General features: G+C 44.7%; 1 protein-coding gene and 1 long non-coding RNA gene across 3 annotated transcripts in view; both read left to right on the top strand.

Annotated features, from left to right (window-relative positions):
• LOC130201289 (uncharacterized) overlaps positions 1–2,972 on the top strand; it is a 5,323-nt gene extending 2,351 nt beyond the window's left edge. The window contains exons 2-6 of one of the 2 annotated variants that reach the window (XR_008833162.1): positions 996–1,094; positions 1,603–1,677; positions 2,099–2,293; positions 2,365–2,504; positions 2,600–2,972. This is a non-coding gene — a long non-coding RNA (uncharacterized LOC130201289). Of the gene's footprint in view, positions 1,095–1,602; positions 1,678–2,098; positions 2,294–2,364; positions 2,505–2,599 lie in introns of both variants that reach the window. The other variant, XR_008833161.1, reaches the window with a different exon arrangement.
• Positions 1–17,500, top strand: part of galnt16 (UDP-N-acetyl-alpha-D-galactosamine:polypeptide N-acetylgalactosaminyltransferase 16) — a 49,710-nt gene that overhangs the window by 13,010 nt on the left and 19,200 nt on the right. The window contains exons 3-6 of the mRNA XM_056426158.1: positions 5,561–5,659; positions 5,766–5,833; positions 8,547–8,612; positions 11,611–11,732. Coding sequence (XP_056282133.1) covers positions 5,561–5,659; positions 5,766–5,833; positions 8,547–8,612; positions 11,611–11,732 — 355 coding nt within the window. The remainder of the gene's footprint in view (positions 1–5,560; positions 5,660–5,765; positions 5,834–8,546; positions 8,613–11,610; positions 11,733–17,500) is intronic.

The following is a 17,500-nucleotide window of genomic DNA, read 5'->3' as shown; positions in this document are numbered from 1 at the left end:
TGATATTCATATCTTTTTAACAGTCAAACTCCCTCCCTCATTAAAACCTGCTGTGTCATGCCACAATGTGATCGTCTGCCAGGAACTGACTGTCGTTTGAGACACCGGTTAGCTCACGATTATTTAGTTTTCCATCGATAAAATTCAATACTTTTGAATCAGAAATGGAGGTTAAGGTGTAAGTAAGCGGAGGGCTACTTGGATTTGGCATGACTTATATTTTCAAATGCAAACTTTACATGACAATCGCTTTATTTTCTTTGTTGAGGACATTGACAAAATCTGGCGGGAAACGTGTGTAATCCTGCAGTAAGGGTGCGGCCCAGGCGCGTCTCTAAGATTTGGATACATCCGGGGCTTAGCCAGTGCGAGCGTTGTCGACGACGGGGGGGGGGGGGGGTGCTAGTGAGAGTGTGCTCACCTGTGTGCGCGGATGTGTCGCGCGTATCACGGCAGAGCGATGCGCGTTATGGGAGCGGCGGCGCTGGGCTTAGCCCAGAGGAGTGAAGCAGCGAAATGTGTAGACATAGAAACACTCTCAGACAGAAGCTTGCTGTTACGTGCGCCTGCTGCCAGTCTGACTCCGCTGTTTTGGGTGAATGACGTCACGTGCGACCTGGAGGTGTTAACCACTTGTGTACCAAATCTTTTTTATTTTTTGGTTGAAAACATTCGGGGCTAATGAAAAGCCACTGGTGCGGCCCACATCGATATACCGACAACGGCCCAGTAGTAGGTAACGCGGTGTGGGCCGCCTGTTGAGGAAAGGTGTTCAGGTATTATTGTGATGATATAATTTTATAAAAAATGTAAACATCTGGTTTTACGCATCGACGCAGGCCCCGCCTCCAAAGGGTTAAGCGAGGCCTTTCACTAAGCAAAAATAAGTAAGAAAGGTAATAAGAATCCAAACTGTGGTTTAAATGTTTTGTATTCTGTCAGCAATGCATTTAACTCTAATTAACTCTTGTTTGTCTCTGTCCTCTTTACATAAGCTGTCCAGTTCCCTCAGAAACCAGGACATTCATTCAGCAGAAGGCCACAAGACAGTTCACCAAGTGGGAGCTGCAGCGGGACGCCTGCAGGAGTTGACTGTAAGAGACCTGGTTGCAAAGTGTTACACATTTTAAATTCAAGTTCTATTCAATTCAGTTGGAGTTACATTTTCTCTGTTTCAACGTGATTTTAATGGATTTTTTCTTCTATTGAAAACTTTTTGGTCATTAAGTGGTGATATTGAAGTAGAAGTGGTAAACATAAGTTAACTATCATTACTTTGATCTAAAAGTAAAAAGCCAAAATCTAATACTTATTTACTTTCTTGCTGAGAGTCAGATGTTTTGATCGACTCCACTCATGTCTGCACTGTAAATATGGAGATGAGAGCCAGCCGATGCTCAAATTAGCTGAGCTCAATACATTCTTCATACACACAAACCGCCATGAAACCACAACTTTTTTTGGCCAAAAGGCAATTATGGGAATTTGCCAAAATCTCCTATATATTCCCACACAATCATTCATTAAACGATGGTGTCTAAATGTTTGAAGTATTTATGTTTGGCTTAAAGTTTTCTTCTTCTTTTTCTACCCAAATCTAAGATTCTGATCATCCAGGGCCTCAGCCAGTGCCTGTGCCATCCTGGAGTCGTCAGGCCCCATTTGAAACTACAACCTGTAAGTGGTAGATCATTTATGTATTATTTTAGTGTTTCTCCTAAATGTATTTAGTATTGGTGGTACGTCGCTGTTTAAAAAACAACATTTGTTTGAGAGGAGAAAAGATGGCTCTGTCTCATCTTTGTGCAAAATAATATGTTAGTTTTTTTTAAAGGATGCTTCCTATTCAGGTCAATTCACACACATATACAAACATTGTCAAATATATATACTTTTGAATGGACATAAACAGATTAGGTGTGAATAGAACTTAAATCCCTAAAACCCAGGCTTCATCAAACGTTGCAATCACCTTCATATCAAAGGGCTTCATTGTTTTAGTAATGGTAGCAAAATCCTGTAATTAAGCACCTAAAAACCCCAAAGTCATCACATTGTATGTCATGTTTATGTCATATTTTACATATTTCTTTTTCAGCATTAATGCGGGAAATGCTTGACTAAACAGGAGATGATTCTCGAGCAACAAACACGCATCCTACAGATTCTACATGCAAGAAAGAAAGATGCGTCTCAATTTGAAATAGATGAGGGTCTCCTGCCAGTAAGGGGCCAGCAAGGCCTCCAACGTCTTGAAAGCCAACTTCAGGAATCTGACTTTCGATCAAAACTGGTGAGTAAGTGAGTGAATGTGTATTCTTTCTGACAAGAGGCACACGTATACATAATATTTTCATACTTTAGATAAACCATCTCAGCCTGATTGGCGGAAGTGATGTCAAGGATACGTTTTGGCGTCTCATGAAGACAACAATCTCAAACACCCTGGCAAAGGAAACCAATTGGAGAGGAGTAAATGGGACGGCTGAAGACGGCTGTAATCGGTAAATGCTCCTCATAGTTCAGATAGAACTTCAACTCATTTTGTTTCTGTACCAACAGAAACTTTAATGTCTTTGAAAACTTTTTCCCACATCAGCTGCCGTACGGAAGAACCCACTGACATCGAGGGCTTCTGAACGTGAGGTGGAGATGTTCATGAAGAGGTGGAGATGTTCATGAAGAGGTGGAGATGTTCATGAAGAGGTGGCTACAGCTGGCAGCGGACAGAGAAGGGGGCAGAAGAAGGCGAGCCCAAATACCTTCAGCTCCCTGAACTTGTTGATTATTGTTATATTGATACTTGTTATATTGATTGTTAAGCTCTTCAATACATTGTTTTAAAAATAAGTTTAGCTCCATTAACTTGTTGGTTATTGTTATATTGATACTTGTTATCTTGATTGTTGCTCTATTTCAATACATTGATTTACAAATACTGTACAATTTTAATTAAAGTTGAGTTAAACTTTTATATTTGTTTTTGACTTCTAACAGAAATACACATGAATGTATATCAACATATGTGTGCACCATCAGGGTAATTTGTGTTCCTCAATGTGTTTTTTCTTTTTCTTTGGTCTGTCTGTGAAAAGCTGAAATATGATACTGGGTATTTTTATATTTTCTTTATATTTTAAACACATGGCAACATTTTAGCATTTAAAAACTGCAGCTCTGTAAAATTATATTAATATTATTAATTTACAGGGGAAAAAAGTATCACTTTCAGCTTTTAAGAAGCATGATGAAAGAAATGCAAAAGTAATGTGTGGAACAGAGGTGGGGTGGGATTTTAGGTCTCCATGGCAACAAGACAACCCATCATGCAGCACATAGGCCAGGTCTGGGCCAGCAGCACAATCGTAATCTGATAGCAGTATTTGCGCCAGAGCTGGGCCAACGCTGGAGTTAATTATAAAAAGTTAGAATGTTGTAGTATGTGGGCCAGAACTGGGCCACAGCATTTTACAATATGTTGAAACGCATCGGTCCAGGTCCGGCCCACTTATGTTTCATCTGACAGTCATGCTGTATATTGGCCAGTTTCGGGCCGAGGACCCGGGCGTATACTGGGCCAGAAGAAACTCAATCATGTGGCCCAACAATGGGCCGGATGGATTTTGCTATCTGGGATGTGCGAGAACTATCCGACGTTTCAATCGCCGCGCATCGCAACGGAGACGATGCGCCCGGCGAGGGCCGCAGAGTGAGAGGTCCACGAGGGGATCCTCACCACCGAGCGGCGTCCCCGTCCCCCGAGTTGAATCTCTGGGTCGACTCAGCCGACTCTCACATGTCTGCCCCTACAGACTGATGTTGACGGTAAACGCATTCGATCGGGAGCGCGCGAGGGTTTTGATAACGTTAGCGGAAGGATTTAAGTGACAACATCCGGTTTTGCAAAGTTAGCGGAAAGAACCACGTGAAACAACATCCGTTTTTCAAAATAAGATGTCGACAAATCATACACGAACATATACAGGACTGTCTCAGAAAATTAGAATATTGTGAGAAAGTTCTTTATTTTCTGGAATGCAATTAAAAAAACAAAAATGTCATGCATTCTGGATTCATTACAAATCAACTGAAATATTGCAAGCCTTTTATTCTGATTTATTGCTGATTATAAGAATAAGAAGAATAAGAATATACACTTTTATTAATCCCCAAGGGGAAATTAGTTCTCTGCATTTAACCCTTCCTTAGTTATTAAGGAGCAGTGGGCTGCGGTGATGCGCCCGGGAAGCAACTGGGGGTTCAGTGCCTTGCTCAAGGACACTTCGACTTGCAACTAATGGGGAGAGCGGGGATCGAACCCACAACCCTGCGGTTGCAGGACGGCCCTCTTACCCCACTGAGCTAAAGCCACCCACGGCTTATATGGCTTACATCTTAAGAAAACTCAAATATCCTATCTCTAAATATTAGAATATCATGAAAAAGTATACTAGTAGGGTATTAAACAAATCACTTGAATTGTCTAATTAACTCGAAACACCTGCAAGGGTTTCCTGAGCCTTGACAAACACTCAGCTGTTATAAATCTTTTTTTTTACTTGGTCTGAGGAAATATTAAAATTTTATGAGATAGGATTTTAGAGTTTTCTTAAGCTGTAAGCCATAATCAGCAATATTAAAAGAATAAAAGGCTTGCAATATTTCAGTTGATTTGTAATTAATCCAGAATGCATGACATTTTTGTTTTTTTAATTGCATTACAGAAAATAAAGAACTTTATCACAATATTCTAATTTTCTGAGACAGTCCTGTATAAGTAAACAATGAACTGATTTTGTATCTTTAGAGATCGTTTCTGAGATTTAGCTTAAATTATGCTAACATTAAAACATTTTTACTGTACCAAGGAAGAGTTTATAAAAATAAGTCAGACTTTTGTATGTTAAAAAAAGTCCTGTATATGGATTTCCCCAAGAGTTCCAGGAAATGAATAATGCAGATGTGTTCCATACATATCTGAAATCCCCTACAATAGCAATCAAACAATTTTAATGTATCAATTAGGACATTTTTCAAAGTAAAAGTCCTAAATGTTTAAAGAAATCTGTAATTTCTTTAATGTTTGAGGTGCTTTAAATATGTATTTCCTCATAGTCCTAGGCAATAATGCTACACAATAAATAGAATGCTTCAATCGACACAGTGATCGGTATTATCGGATCGGCAGATACTGATTTCAGCACCCAAAAACCTGATCGGTGCATCTCTAATTGTCAATCTATTAGCCGATCTATTTTAGCAAAATGATTTCCTCAAGCATTGCCTCCATTATTTATGGGAAAAAAAAGAAAAGAAAAAGATACATAGATGTCTGCTAATTACGGTGACATGGCAAAACAGGCCGTGCGCGCGCAGCTCGCTAAAATTTTTTTTGGGAGCACCGAAGACCCATTTTGACCCAGGAAAAACCCTGGTGTGTGTGTGTGTGTGTGTGTGTGTGTGTGTGTGTGTGTGTGCGTGCGTGCGTGCGTGCGTGTGTGTGTGTGTGTGTGTGTGTGTGTGTGTGTGAGTTGCTGACCGTGCGCTCTCCCCTCTGCAGGTGTGCCTCTCTGACCTACGACACCGACCTGCCCTCCACCAGCGTCATCATCACCTTCTACAACGAGGCTCGCTCCACTCTGCTCCGCACCATCAAAAGGTGAAGAGGTCAAACGGGCGCCGACCCACCAGAAGAGCCCGCGGAACGCCGCCGCCGTTAGCGTCGTCGTTTCTCTGATCCCCGTGTCTCTGTTTCTCCCTCCCAGCGTCCTGCTGCGGAGTCCTCCATCCCTAATCCAAGAAATAATCCTGATCGACGACTTCAGCTCCGACTGTGAGTTTATGTTTTCTTTTCGCCGGTGAGAACTTTGGTGAAACACCGCGGCGCCGCCGCCTTTGGGCACACGGAGGTTGTGTTTTTAGGAGTTTTACATTGTACATTCACTCCAACGACATGTGGTTAGTTTTGGCCGATATGTGTTTTAAACACAACAATCACAACTTCTGTGGATCAGACGATTATTTTCGGGCCTTTTGTGAACGTTGTTTTTACCCACAGCCAAACGCCGCTCCGCTGAATGTTCTCGTGTCTTCCGGTTCATCGTTGTGGTTTTCTCTCACTTTCTCTCTCACTGCTCTCAGGAGCCTCAATCTCAGTTTCCAGTGAAATACACACAAGGTCACATGCAAGGTCACATGCAAGGTCACATGCAAGGTCAAGCACGAGCACAGACATGTTGGGGGGCGGGCGCTCGAACCCCAAAAAAAAGGGCACCCGTCGGCAAAGTGATTCATCTATTGATCGCTGTAACTTGAAGTTAGCAACTAATTGGTTGCTAAGCAACACCTGAAACACATTGTGTCGTGAGAAGACATGAGAGCTCAACAAAATGACGCGTTTGCTATATAGGAGAGAAAAATGACAGATCAAAGCGTCTTTGAGTATTTTGAAAAGCGCTTTAGAAATGTAATGTATTATTATTATATATAATAAACGCGTGAGGAGGAGGAGATGGGGGGGGGGGGAAATTCTCACAAGAACTACAAATAAAAGCCCCGTCAGATTTCAAAACACATTTGGGGGGAATTGATGACAGAGTCATTTTTATTCTTAAATACTTATTAATGAATAAAAAAAATGTGTCTCCAGCAGAAAGGGCACTTTTCTCATCCACGGCAAAAGGGGAGGAGCTTGAGCACCACGAGGGGTCTATCTGTGCACCTTAAATCGTGAACCTTGACTGTGGCCCAGCGTCCCAGGTGTTGAGCTCTCTTCCTTCTGCTCTACGAGTGCCGCGAATGTCGAAGGAATGCTCCTAGAGTTGAGTCCAAAATAGGAGTAGGAGAATGTCGGGCGAGGAGAATGTCGAGAGCGGCTTCGAAGACGAGTCACGCCAACGTCCGATATCGCAGGAGATCGTAAATTGAACCCGGAGGTGAGAGCTTCTTCGGGACGCTCTCTCTTTATTACGCAACCGATCAGAGGTGCTGCTGCGGAGGGAATAAAACACGTCAGCAACGGAGCTAACACATGCTAAATGTGTGGTGTAATTGACCTTGACATTGGGAAAACAAATGGATAATAGCTAATGGCCACATAAAGCGAGGGTTATGTTTCTATGTCGTGGATTTAGAGGATAAACAAAAAATAAATAAATTTGTAATTATTCCTCTGTGTCCACTTTCGGCAGAATAATGATACGAGCTCATGCTTATTACACTTTCCACGGCGCTTTCTGTAATTCCCTCCACATGCATCTTCTGTCTGTGGGAACGTTACGGTGACCTACATTCACTATGCCCTCAAGCACACACACACACACACACACACACACACCAGGACTATGTGCGGGGGGGCCGAGTCCCGATAACACCCTCGTCGAAAGAGCGATAAATAGTTTCTGCCGGCCAGGTGCGGAGCACGCACCCGAGAAGTGTTAACGGGGTAACGGGGGGCTGGCGGGCGGAACACGGGGACCTGCAGGCAGGAACAGTGCAGCGCAGAGGAAACTGAAGGATTCTTGGTTGGGTGGTTTCTGTTGTGGGTAGTCCGGGTTGTCGGCAGAGAGAGGTCACACGTTGTAATGGCGATAACGTCCGCGGGTTGTTTGCGTCCACCGGGCGTTTTTTTATTTGGCGTAATTAGTCGTAATAATCACAAAACGACCAAAAAAAAAAACCAGACATTTATGATGATGACTGGCTCCAAAAGCTAAATGAATTGTGAAAAATAAACACAATTAAAAATTACCCGACACACACACACACACACACACACACACACACACACACACACACACACACACACCAGCTGTCCCCTCCATATGAGCGCCACTGAAGCACTTTTACTCTCCTGCTCTGAAACACACGTCCGACGTGATGCAACAGCTTCAATACACAGAAAGTTACATCACGGCTGTATCGATGCTGGAGGGGGGGGGGGGGTCTCTACCCACAATCCCTCAGCAAGGTCACACTCTGCTACCCATGATAATCCTCCCGTGTGTGTGTTTGTGTTTGTGTGTGTTTGTGTGTGCGTGTGTTTGTGTGTTTGCATGTGTGCGTGTGTTTGTGTGCGTGTGTTTGTGTGTTTGTGTGCGTGTGTTTGTGTGTTTGTGTGCGTGTGTTTGTGTGTGTTTGTGTGTGCGTGTGTTTGTGTTTGTGTGCGTGTGTTTGTGTTTGTGTGTTTGTGTGTTTGTGTTTGTGTGCTTGCATGTGTTTGTGTGTTGTTTGTATAATGATGTGCGTCAACTCGAGCTCTGCGGCAGCGATCGCGTTGAAGGGAAGCGGCGGATGGGAACGAGCTGCTCGGCGGGTTTGTTTCCTGAAGCAGGTTTTGAGTGCGATCCCCTGTGAGACGAAGCCGTGGGGGTCAGGCGCTCTGAACTCCTTCTGGAGTTCACGTGTTGCTGAGGAGCTTCAGGCTGCGACGGAGCCCCGTGTCTGAGTGTGTTTAGGTTGTGTCGCTGAGGGAATGTTTCTGAGAGGAGGCGCTGCGGAGGTCAGCGCTGTCCCACCGTAACACCTCCTCTGCTCTCCTCTTCCAGCTGAGGACTGCCAGCTGCTCTCTCAGATCCCCAAAGTGAGCTGCCTGAGGAACGCCAGGAGAGAGGGTGAGTGTGGACGGACGGGGAGGAGGAGGAGGAGGAGGATGGTCAGCAGGCAGGGAGAGGGCTGGAGGAGGAGGAGGAGGAGTAGGAGGAAGAAGAGGAAGAGGAGTAGGAGGAGGAAGAAGAGGAATAGGAGGAAGAGGAGTAGGAGTAGTAGGAGTAGGAGGAGGAGGAGAAGTAGGAGGACGAGGAGGAGGAGGAGGAGTAGTAGAAGGAAGAGGAGGAGTAGAAGGAGGAGGAGAAGTAGGAGGACGAGGAGGAGGAGTAGTAGGAGTAGGAGGAGGAGGAGGAGTAGAAGGAGGAGGAGGAGGAGTAGGAGGACGACGAGGACGACGAGGAGGAGTAGTAGGAGGAGGTGGAGGAGTAGTAGAAGGAGGAGGAGGAGGATGGTCAGCAGGCAGGGAGAGGGCTGGAGGAGGAGGAGGAGTAGGAGGAAGAAGAGGAAGAGGAGTAGGAGTAGGAGGAGGAAGAAGAGGAATAGGAGGAAGAGGAGTAGGAGTAGGAGGAGGAGGAGGAGTAGTAGGAGTCGGAGGAGGAGTAGTAGTAGAAGGAGGAGGAGTAGTAGTAGAAGGAGGAGGAGGAGGAGTAGGAGGAGGAGGAGGAGGAGTAGTAGGAGTAGGAGGAGGTGGAGGAGTAGTAGAAGGAGGAGGAGGAGGAGAAATTAAAGGCAAAAAAAGATGTGTTTAGCAGCAGCACCAATTATGAATTTATCTATTACTATGAATTTAGCACATTTAAACTAAAGTAACATGATATCAAATAAAAATAGAGAAAGTAGAACAGTTTCAGTGCAATGACCAAAGGATTCTGTGGCAACTTACAATCATTCTCCACAATAAATCTTTAAGGTCATTAAATGTTTTTATTTGTTATATTTATTGTTGTTATCGCCACACACAATGTGCAGAATATTGTATGATTTGTATCACAGAGTCCCAGAGCCCAAAGCGAACATTCAAATGTTTAGATAAAATATTAGATACAAACATTGTAAATAAAAAAATAACAAATAACAAATTCTGAGGAATTTGATTCGTAAAAAAAAGACAATAATTGGACTCTAAAATCTGAAAATCTAAAATCAGTTTTCCCCCGCTGCTGAAAAGAAATAACTCAATTAATCTGAGAAACACGACCTCGTCCACAAGCTTTAATACAGATTCACTGAAAAGGTAGACATACTTAAATGAAAGTTACACTTCAAGGCGACTTGTTGTGCCTTTTTGAAGATGAAAAAACACACACACACAATTATCTTCACAAACAAATTCACCTGATTGTTTGTCTTAAAATACATTTGACTCTCGGCTCCACATTAACACTGTTTGTTTTTCTAACAAGCAATTTGTGCTCGGTGGGGGGCATCCACTTCAGACTAATCCAATTAGCCAGCTCCGTTGTCACTGACTACGACTTTACCCTGCTATGGAGGACTTAATATGACTTAAGTATAAATACATAAATAAATGCATGAATAAATGTATAAATAAATACAGGAATGTAGAAATAGATTTATTTAATAATGTCTTGTTTAGGTATAACTTATATTGATTTATTCCTGTATTTATTTATTTAGACATTTATTTCAGCATTTATTTATTTATCCTTGGATTTATTTATACATTTATTTAATCATTTATTCATTTATTCCTGTATTTATTTATTTATTAATGCATTTATTCCTGTATTTATTCATGCATTTATTTATTTATCCTTGGATTTATTTATACATTTATTTAGTCATTTATTCATTTATTCCTGTATTTATTTATTTATTTATTTATTTATTCCTGTATTTATTCATGCATTTATTTATTTATACTTAAGTCATTTTAAGTCCTCCATACCCTGCGTCTCTTTGGAGTGAATCCCTCAAACTCATGAAGCAGAGAACCGGTCAAACACACACGACGTGACATGTGAAAACCTTTTGAATGCACTTTGAATGGAGTTTGACTACATTAACAACGTCGCTCGTAAACATGCTGCGAGTCACTTCAGAAATCAACAGCTCGAAAGAGGCGGTGAAGCATGTAGCGACATTCGCGAGGAGAAAGCGAATTAGAAAAACTTTAACCCTCCTATTACCTTTGGGGTCAATTTGACCCCATTCAATGTTTAACGTCTCTAAAAATATGATTGACTTTTGCTTCATATTTCATGACTTTTCCTAATTCATTGGGGACAACTGGGAAAACATAAAAGTCACATGATGATATGTTTTCACTGTCCTGAACACAACTTGTACGCATCGGTGTTCTTTGGGGTCAATTTGACCCCAGGCTGTTTTTCACTGTGTAAAACATATAGGAAATATCAACTTTTTTTATTTATTTAAAGGGCTATTTAGGCAGTCAACAAACAAACATAAAGTACCTGACACTTAAACTTGGGAAACAATATTAATTCTAATCATTTTCTAGAGGTTTTAACTGCCGGGGTCAAAAAGGGTAAAAGATGTTAGTACATTTGAAGGTAACAGGAGGATTCAAATAAAACTTGTGCGAGGCCTGCTGGGAAAACAAAGGAAATAACAATAGGTGTACGATAGTAGAAGTAGACAAAGAGAAGCACAGAGCTGTAATCTGCTGTGTTAACAATGTTTTTTTTCTATTTTAGTCTCGAGTCATTTAATATTGATCTTCCAAAAAGTTGTACTTGCAAATGACAGTTTATAAAAAAATAATGGTAAAAAATGTATGTAGCTGAAAATGTAGTTAAACAAAATAAATAAATAAAACATTCTACGTTAATAATAACTCCACAACTTTTGTTTCAAAAAAAGCAGAAACCTTGTCATTGTGAGAAGTAACTATGACACGTTAAATCCGTGGAGTCCACGTGACACGGGAAAGTGCTTCAGTTTCATCCCTCGCGTTAGGCATCAAAATATGGATTTCCCTACATGCAGTGAAGCAGCATCCAATTTGATGACACGTGAAGATATTGGACCGGTTTCAGACTTCAATGTCCCCCCCCCCCCCCTGCTGATCTCCCTCAGGTCTGATCCGATCCCGTGTGCGTGGAGCCAACACGGCCTCGGCCTCCATCTTGACCTTCTTAGACAGCCACTGCGAGGTCAACGTCGATTGGCTGCAGCCGATGATCCAGAGAGTCAAGGAGGTACCGACCCACCGTCTCCAATTGCACTCAAACGCCTCGTTCAGCTGGTCTGTCTTGTGTTGGTCTCTCTTGTGTTGGTCTCTCTTGTGTTGGTCTGTGTTGTGTTGGTCTCTCTTGTGTTGGTTCAAGATTCAAGATTCAAGATTCAAGATGTTTTATTTGTCACATACACACACAGGGTGTGCAGTGAAATGAAGGTGGCAATGCTCAGCAGGAATGTGCAAGGGCAACAAGTACACACTATTTACAAATAAAAAACAACACAATATTTACAGTAAGTGTGTGTGTGTGTGTGTGTGTGTGTGTGTGTGTGTGCCTAAGAGGGGCAGTTGTGTGGGTCTATGTGGGGGTCCTGGTGAGGTCGGAGTTCACAATCCTGATGGCCTGAGGAAAGAAACTCCGTCTCAGTCTCTCTGTTCTTGCAGCGTGACTACGGAGGCGCCTGCCTGACCGCAGCAGCTGAAACAGTCTGTTGTTGGGGTGGTGAGGATCCTTCATGATCCTGCCGGCTCTGGTTCTGCACCTCCTGGTGTACAAGTCCTGCAGGGTATGGAGTGTAGTTCCAATAGTGCGCTCAGCCGAACGCACTACTCTCTGCAGAGCCTTCCTGTCCTGAGCGGAGCAGTTGCCAAACCAGGCTGTGATGCTTCCTGTCAGGACGCTCTCTACAGCTCCAGAGTAGAAGGACTGAAGGATCCTCTGGGAAACTTTAAATTTCCTCAGCTGCCTGAGGTGGTAGAGGCGCTGCCTTGCCTTTCTCACCAGAGTGTCTGTGTTTGTTGACCATGTCAGATCCTCGGTGATGTGGACTCCCAGGTATTTATATCCGCTCACCCTCTCCACAGTAGTCCCGTTAATCCCCAGTGGTGAGTACGTCCTCTGTTGTTGTACCCTCCTAAAGTCCACAATCAGCTCCTTAGTTTTGGTGACATTCATGATGAGGCTGTTGTCCTGGCACCAGAGTGACAGATCAGCAACTTCCTCCAGGTAGGCCTTCTCGTCGTTGTCGGAGATCAGGCCCACCACCACTGTGTCATCCAAACTTGATGATGGTGTTGGAGCTGAACCTGGCCACACAGTCATTTGTGTACAGGGAGTACAGTAGGGGCTGAGGACGCAACCCTGGGGGATCCTGTGTTCAGGGTGAGGGATTTGGAGGTGTGTCTGCCCACCCTGACCACCTGTGGCCTGGCGGTCAGGAAGTCCAGGATCCAAGCACATAGGGGGGTGTTCAGTCCCAGCTCAATCAGCTTGCCGGCCAGTCTGGAGGGGACTATGGTGTTGAAAGCTGAACTATAATCAATGAACAGCAGTCTCACATAGCCCCCTCTGGCTGTCCAGATGAGAGAGTGTGGTGTGCAGTACCTGGGAGACAGCATCATCCGTGGATCTGTTTGGGCGATAAGCAAACTGCAGTGGGTCCATGGAGGAAGGGAGGAAGGCGCAGATGTAGTCCTTTATCAGCCTCTCAAAGCATTTCATGACCACCGAGGTGAGGGCCACCGGTCGGTAGTCATTCATACATGCTGGAGAAGCATTCTTGGGCACAGGGACAATAGTGGATCTCTTGAAGCAGGCGGGGACCACGGACTCAGCCAGGGAGAGGTTGAATATTGTGGTGAACACTGGAGCTAGCTGGTTAGCACAGGTCTTCAGTACTCGCCCAGATATGCCATCTGGACCTGCAGCTTTCCTGGTGTTCACCCTCAACAGAGCCCTCCTCACACTGTGCTCTGTCACAGAGAGTGTGTGTTCATCCCCAGCGGTAGAACCCACCTCGGCTACGCTAACGGTGTTGTTGTTAGCCGGCGAGCTAGCGCTGTTGTTGCTAGCCTCAAACCGTGCATAAAATGAGTTCAGGTCGTCCGCTAGGGATGCGTCGGCACTCACCATTGCGGGGTCTGCTCTGGTAGTTTGTGATAGTCCGTAGCCCCTGCCATAGGCGCCTGGTGTCGCGCTGCTCCATCTGTGATTCCACTCTGTCTCGGTACCTCCTTTTGGCCTTCTTCACCGCCCTCCTCAGTCCATAGACCGCTGCCTTGTACTCGTCCATGTTGCCGGATACAAGACCGGAGTTATAGGCAGCAGTACGGGCGTTCACAGCTTCACGGATGGATCTATCAACCCACGGCTTTTGGTTAGGAAAGACCCTAACTTTTACCGTGGGGACGATGGTGTCCGTTAGCGTTGCTATAAGGCTCATTGCTACTTCCGCAAACTCGCTGACGTCACTGGAACTGGACTGGATCATGTCCCAGTCGACGACACGCAGGGCGTCCTGTAGCTCAGCCTCTGATTGGTCAGACCACCGCATTACGCCCTCGTCACCACCGCTTCCCGCGATCCTTTGTTTATACTCCGGAAGCAGAAAAATGGCGGCATGGTCTGATTTGCGAACGGAGGAGAGAGACAGCCTTGTAGCCTCTCTTGAATGGCGATAGCAGTGGTCCAACGTTCTTTCCCTCTGGTAGCACACGTAATGTGCTGGTGAAAGTTCGGCATGACTTTTTAGGTTTGCCTGTTAAAGTCCCCAGCCACCACCACAGCCGCCGGGATACTTGTTCTGATGCCGACATAACACATCATGTAGGTCCGATAGTGCTACGCCGGTGTCCGCTTGTGGTGGTATGTAGACGGCTGTGGTGATGACCGAGCTGAACTCCCGGGAAGGTAGAATGGACGGCATGAGATCGTCAGATGTTCCAGGTTCGCGAGCAGGAACGAAAGAGTCTTAATGTTCTTGGGGTCACACCACATGTTGTTAGTCATGAAGCAAACCCCTCCACCCTTAGATTTACCAGACTCTTCCGTTCTGTCTGCACGGAAAACAGAGAAGGACTCGGTTGGGCATATGACTCGATCCGCACCAGCGGTCAGCCATGTTTCCGTCAGACAAAAGATGTTACAATCCCGCATGTCCCGCTGGAATCTGATCCTTGCCCTGACATCATCCATCTTATTTTCCAGAGACTGGGCGTTAGGAAGAAGGTTGCTGGGCAGAGATCGACGGTCGGCTTGAACTCTCAGTCTGTTCCGAATTCGCTCCGCTTCCCTCGATGTTTTCGTCGTCTCCCGTAGTAGCGGCTCCACTGTTGTTGATGTGGTTCGCCGCACGATCTCTGCCGGCCACGCTGGATCGATGGAAAAAGTGGACAAAAACCCTTGTTTTGCGCAAAAGTTTATGTCCAAAAGTGTGCTGCGGTCGTATGTTGTTAGTGCCGATGTGTTTGTGGCAAAGAAAATATTAAAAATAAACACAAAAACTAAAGGAGCGCACAATCTCCGCGGAGCTGCCGCGACGGCGACTGGACCCAGCCGCGCCATCATCATGGTCTATCTTGTGTTGGTCTCTCTTGTGTTGGTCTCTCTTGTGTTGGTCTGTCTTGTGTTGGTCTCTCTTGTGTTGGTCTGTCTTGTGTTGGTCTCTCTTGTGTTGGTCTCTCTTGTGTTGGTCTGTCTTGTGTTGGTCTGTCTTGTGTTGGTCTCTTGTGTTGGTCTCTCTTGTGTTGGTCTCTCTTGTGTTGGTCTGTCTTGTGTTGGTCTGTCTTGTGTTGGTCTCTCTTGTGTTGGTCTCTCTTGTGTTGGTCTCTCTTGTGTTGGTCTGTCTTGTGTTGGTCTGTCTTGTGTTGGTCTGTCTTGTGTTGGTCTCTCTTGTGTTGGTCTCTCTTGTGTTGGTCTCTCTTGTGTTGGTCTGTCTTGTGTTGGTCTGTCTTGTGTTGGTCTCTCTTGTGTTGGTCTGTCTTGTGTTGGTCTCTCTTGTGTTGGTCTCTCTTGTGTTGGTCTGTCTTGTGTTGGTCTATCTTGTGTTGGTCTCTCTTGTGTTGGTCTCTCTTGTGTTGGTCTCTCTTGTGTTGGTCTGTCTTGTGTTGGTCTATCTTGTGTTGGTCTCTCTTGTGTTGGTCTCTCTTGTGTTGGTCTGTCTTGTGTTGGTCTATCTTGTGTTGGTCTCTCTTGTGTTGGTCTCTCTTGTGTTGGTCTCTCTTGTGTTGGTCTGTCTTGTGTTGGTCTCTCTTGTGTTGGTCTGTCTTGTGTTGGTCTCTCTTGTGTTGGTCTCTCTTGTGTTGGTCTCTCTTGTGTTGGTCTCTCTTGTGTTGGTCTATCTTGTGTTGGTCTATCTTGTGTTGGTCTCTCTTGTGTTGGTGTCTCTTGTGTTGGTCTCTCTTGTGTTGGTCTGTCTTGTGTTGGTCTCTCTTGTGTTGGTCTCTCTTGTGTTGGTCTATCTTGTGTTGGTCTCTCTTGTGTTGGTCTCTCTTGTGTTGGTATGTCTTGTGTTGGTCTCTCTTGTGTTGGTCTATCTTGTGTTGGTCTGTCTTGTGTTGGTCTCTCTTGTGTTGGTCTCTCTTGTGTTGGTCTCTCTTGTGTTGGTCTCTCTTGTGTTGGTATGTCTTGTGTTGGTCTCTCTTGTGTTGGTCTATCTTGTGTTGGTCTATCTTGTGTTGGTCTCTCTTGTGTTGGTCTCTCTTGTGTTGGTCTGTCTTGTGTTGGTCTATCTTGTGTTGGTCTCTCTTGTGTTGGTCTCTCTTGTGTTGGTCTCTCTTGTGTTGGTCTGTCTTGTGTTGGTCTATCTTGTGTTGGTCTCTCTTGTGTTGGTCTCTCTTGTGTTGGTCTCTCTTGTGTTGGTCTGTCTTGTGTTGGTCTCTCTTGTGTTGGTCTCTCTTGTGTTGGTCTCTCTTGTGTTGGTCTGTCTTGTGTTGGTCTCTCTTGTGTTGGTCTCTCTTGTGTTGGTCTCTCTTGTGTTGGTCTCTCTTGCGTTGGTCTCTCTTGCGTTGGTCTCTCTTGTGTTGGTCTGTCTTGTGTTGGTCTGTCTTGTGTTGGTCTCTCTTGTGTTGGTCTGTCTTGTGTTGGTCTGTCTTGTGTTGGTCTGTCTTGTGTTGGTCTCTCTTGTGTTGGTCTCTCTTGTGTTGTAATGCTGGTGGTTTTATGTTGTGCGTTTTCTTCCTGCTTCAGGCTGCATGTCGGATTCATTCCTAATCGAAAGCAGTCTTTTATTTGAATGCGCCGGGGAGAGTCTCCCCTCTTTCCTCGCATCCCCCGGATTAGATTATTAGATGACTCAGCCCACCAGAGACACCGCCGCGTCACCTTCATGCACGAGTGTCGTTTCGCAATTCAAAAATGCGACTGGGATGAAATGCGGAACGAGACACGTTTTATCGTCAGGGAGGGGATTTTAAATTCATTTGTTTCTCTTGTCATTTCTCTAGTACCGGTTGTATTCTCATGTCAACCCTCCAGGGCCTTCTGGCTCTCACCGGTTCTGTTTGCATTTTCTGTATCAATTCAACAAAATCACATGAGCAAAGCGCCGACAGCATTTAGATGATAGAGATAGAGATGGAGACAAAGATCGTTATTCATGGCTCCGGCTAAGAATAACACAATCCTCCTCCCGGTGAACATACACTACTTAACACGCCAGTGGTTTAATCTGTACAGAAACACAAGTTCAATTTGCAGTTTCACACAAGTTTATGTGTTGAGCTGTTTTCACACTCCTATTTTTGTACTGATGGATAGGGGGAAAAAAGTGAATTAGTGAGCTGTGGAGGTGCTTGTGGGTCCGTTTCATTCATTTGAAGCTGATTTCCACCAATGTTTCACTTTTTATGCTAAGCTACGCTAACTCTCCCCTGACTGTCGCCGCACTGAACCTGTAGCCCACGAACATGAGAATGGTAACAATCTTCCCATCGAACCAAAGAGAGCCAGAATATCTCCCAGAATGTAGAATGATTCTTTTTTTAAAAGAAGAAATAAAGTGTTGTTGA

The sequence above is a fragment of the Pseudoliparis swirei genome, chromosome 11, assembly GCF_029220125.1.
Source record: "Pseudoliparis swirei isolate HS2019 ecotype Mariana Trench chromosome 11, NWPU_hadal_v1, whole genome shotgun sequence".
Lineage (NCBI taxonomy): Eukaryota > Metazoa > Chordata > Actinopteri > Perciformes > Liparidae > Pseudoliparis > Pseudoliparis swirei.
Note: the sequence above shows the minus strand (reverse complement) of the source record. Positions and strands in the feature narration are given on the sequence as shown.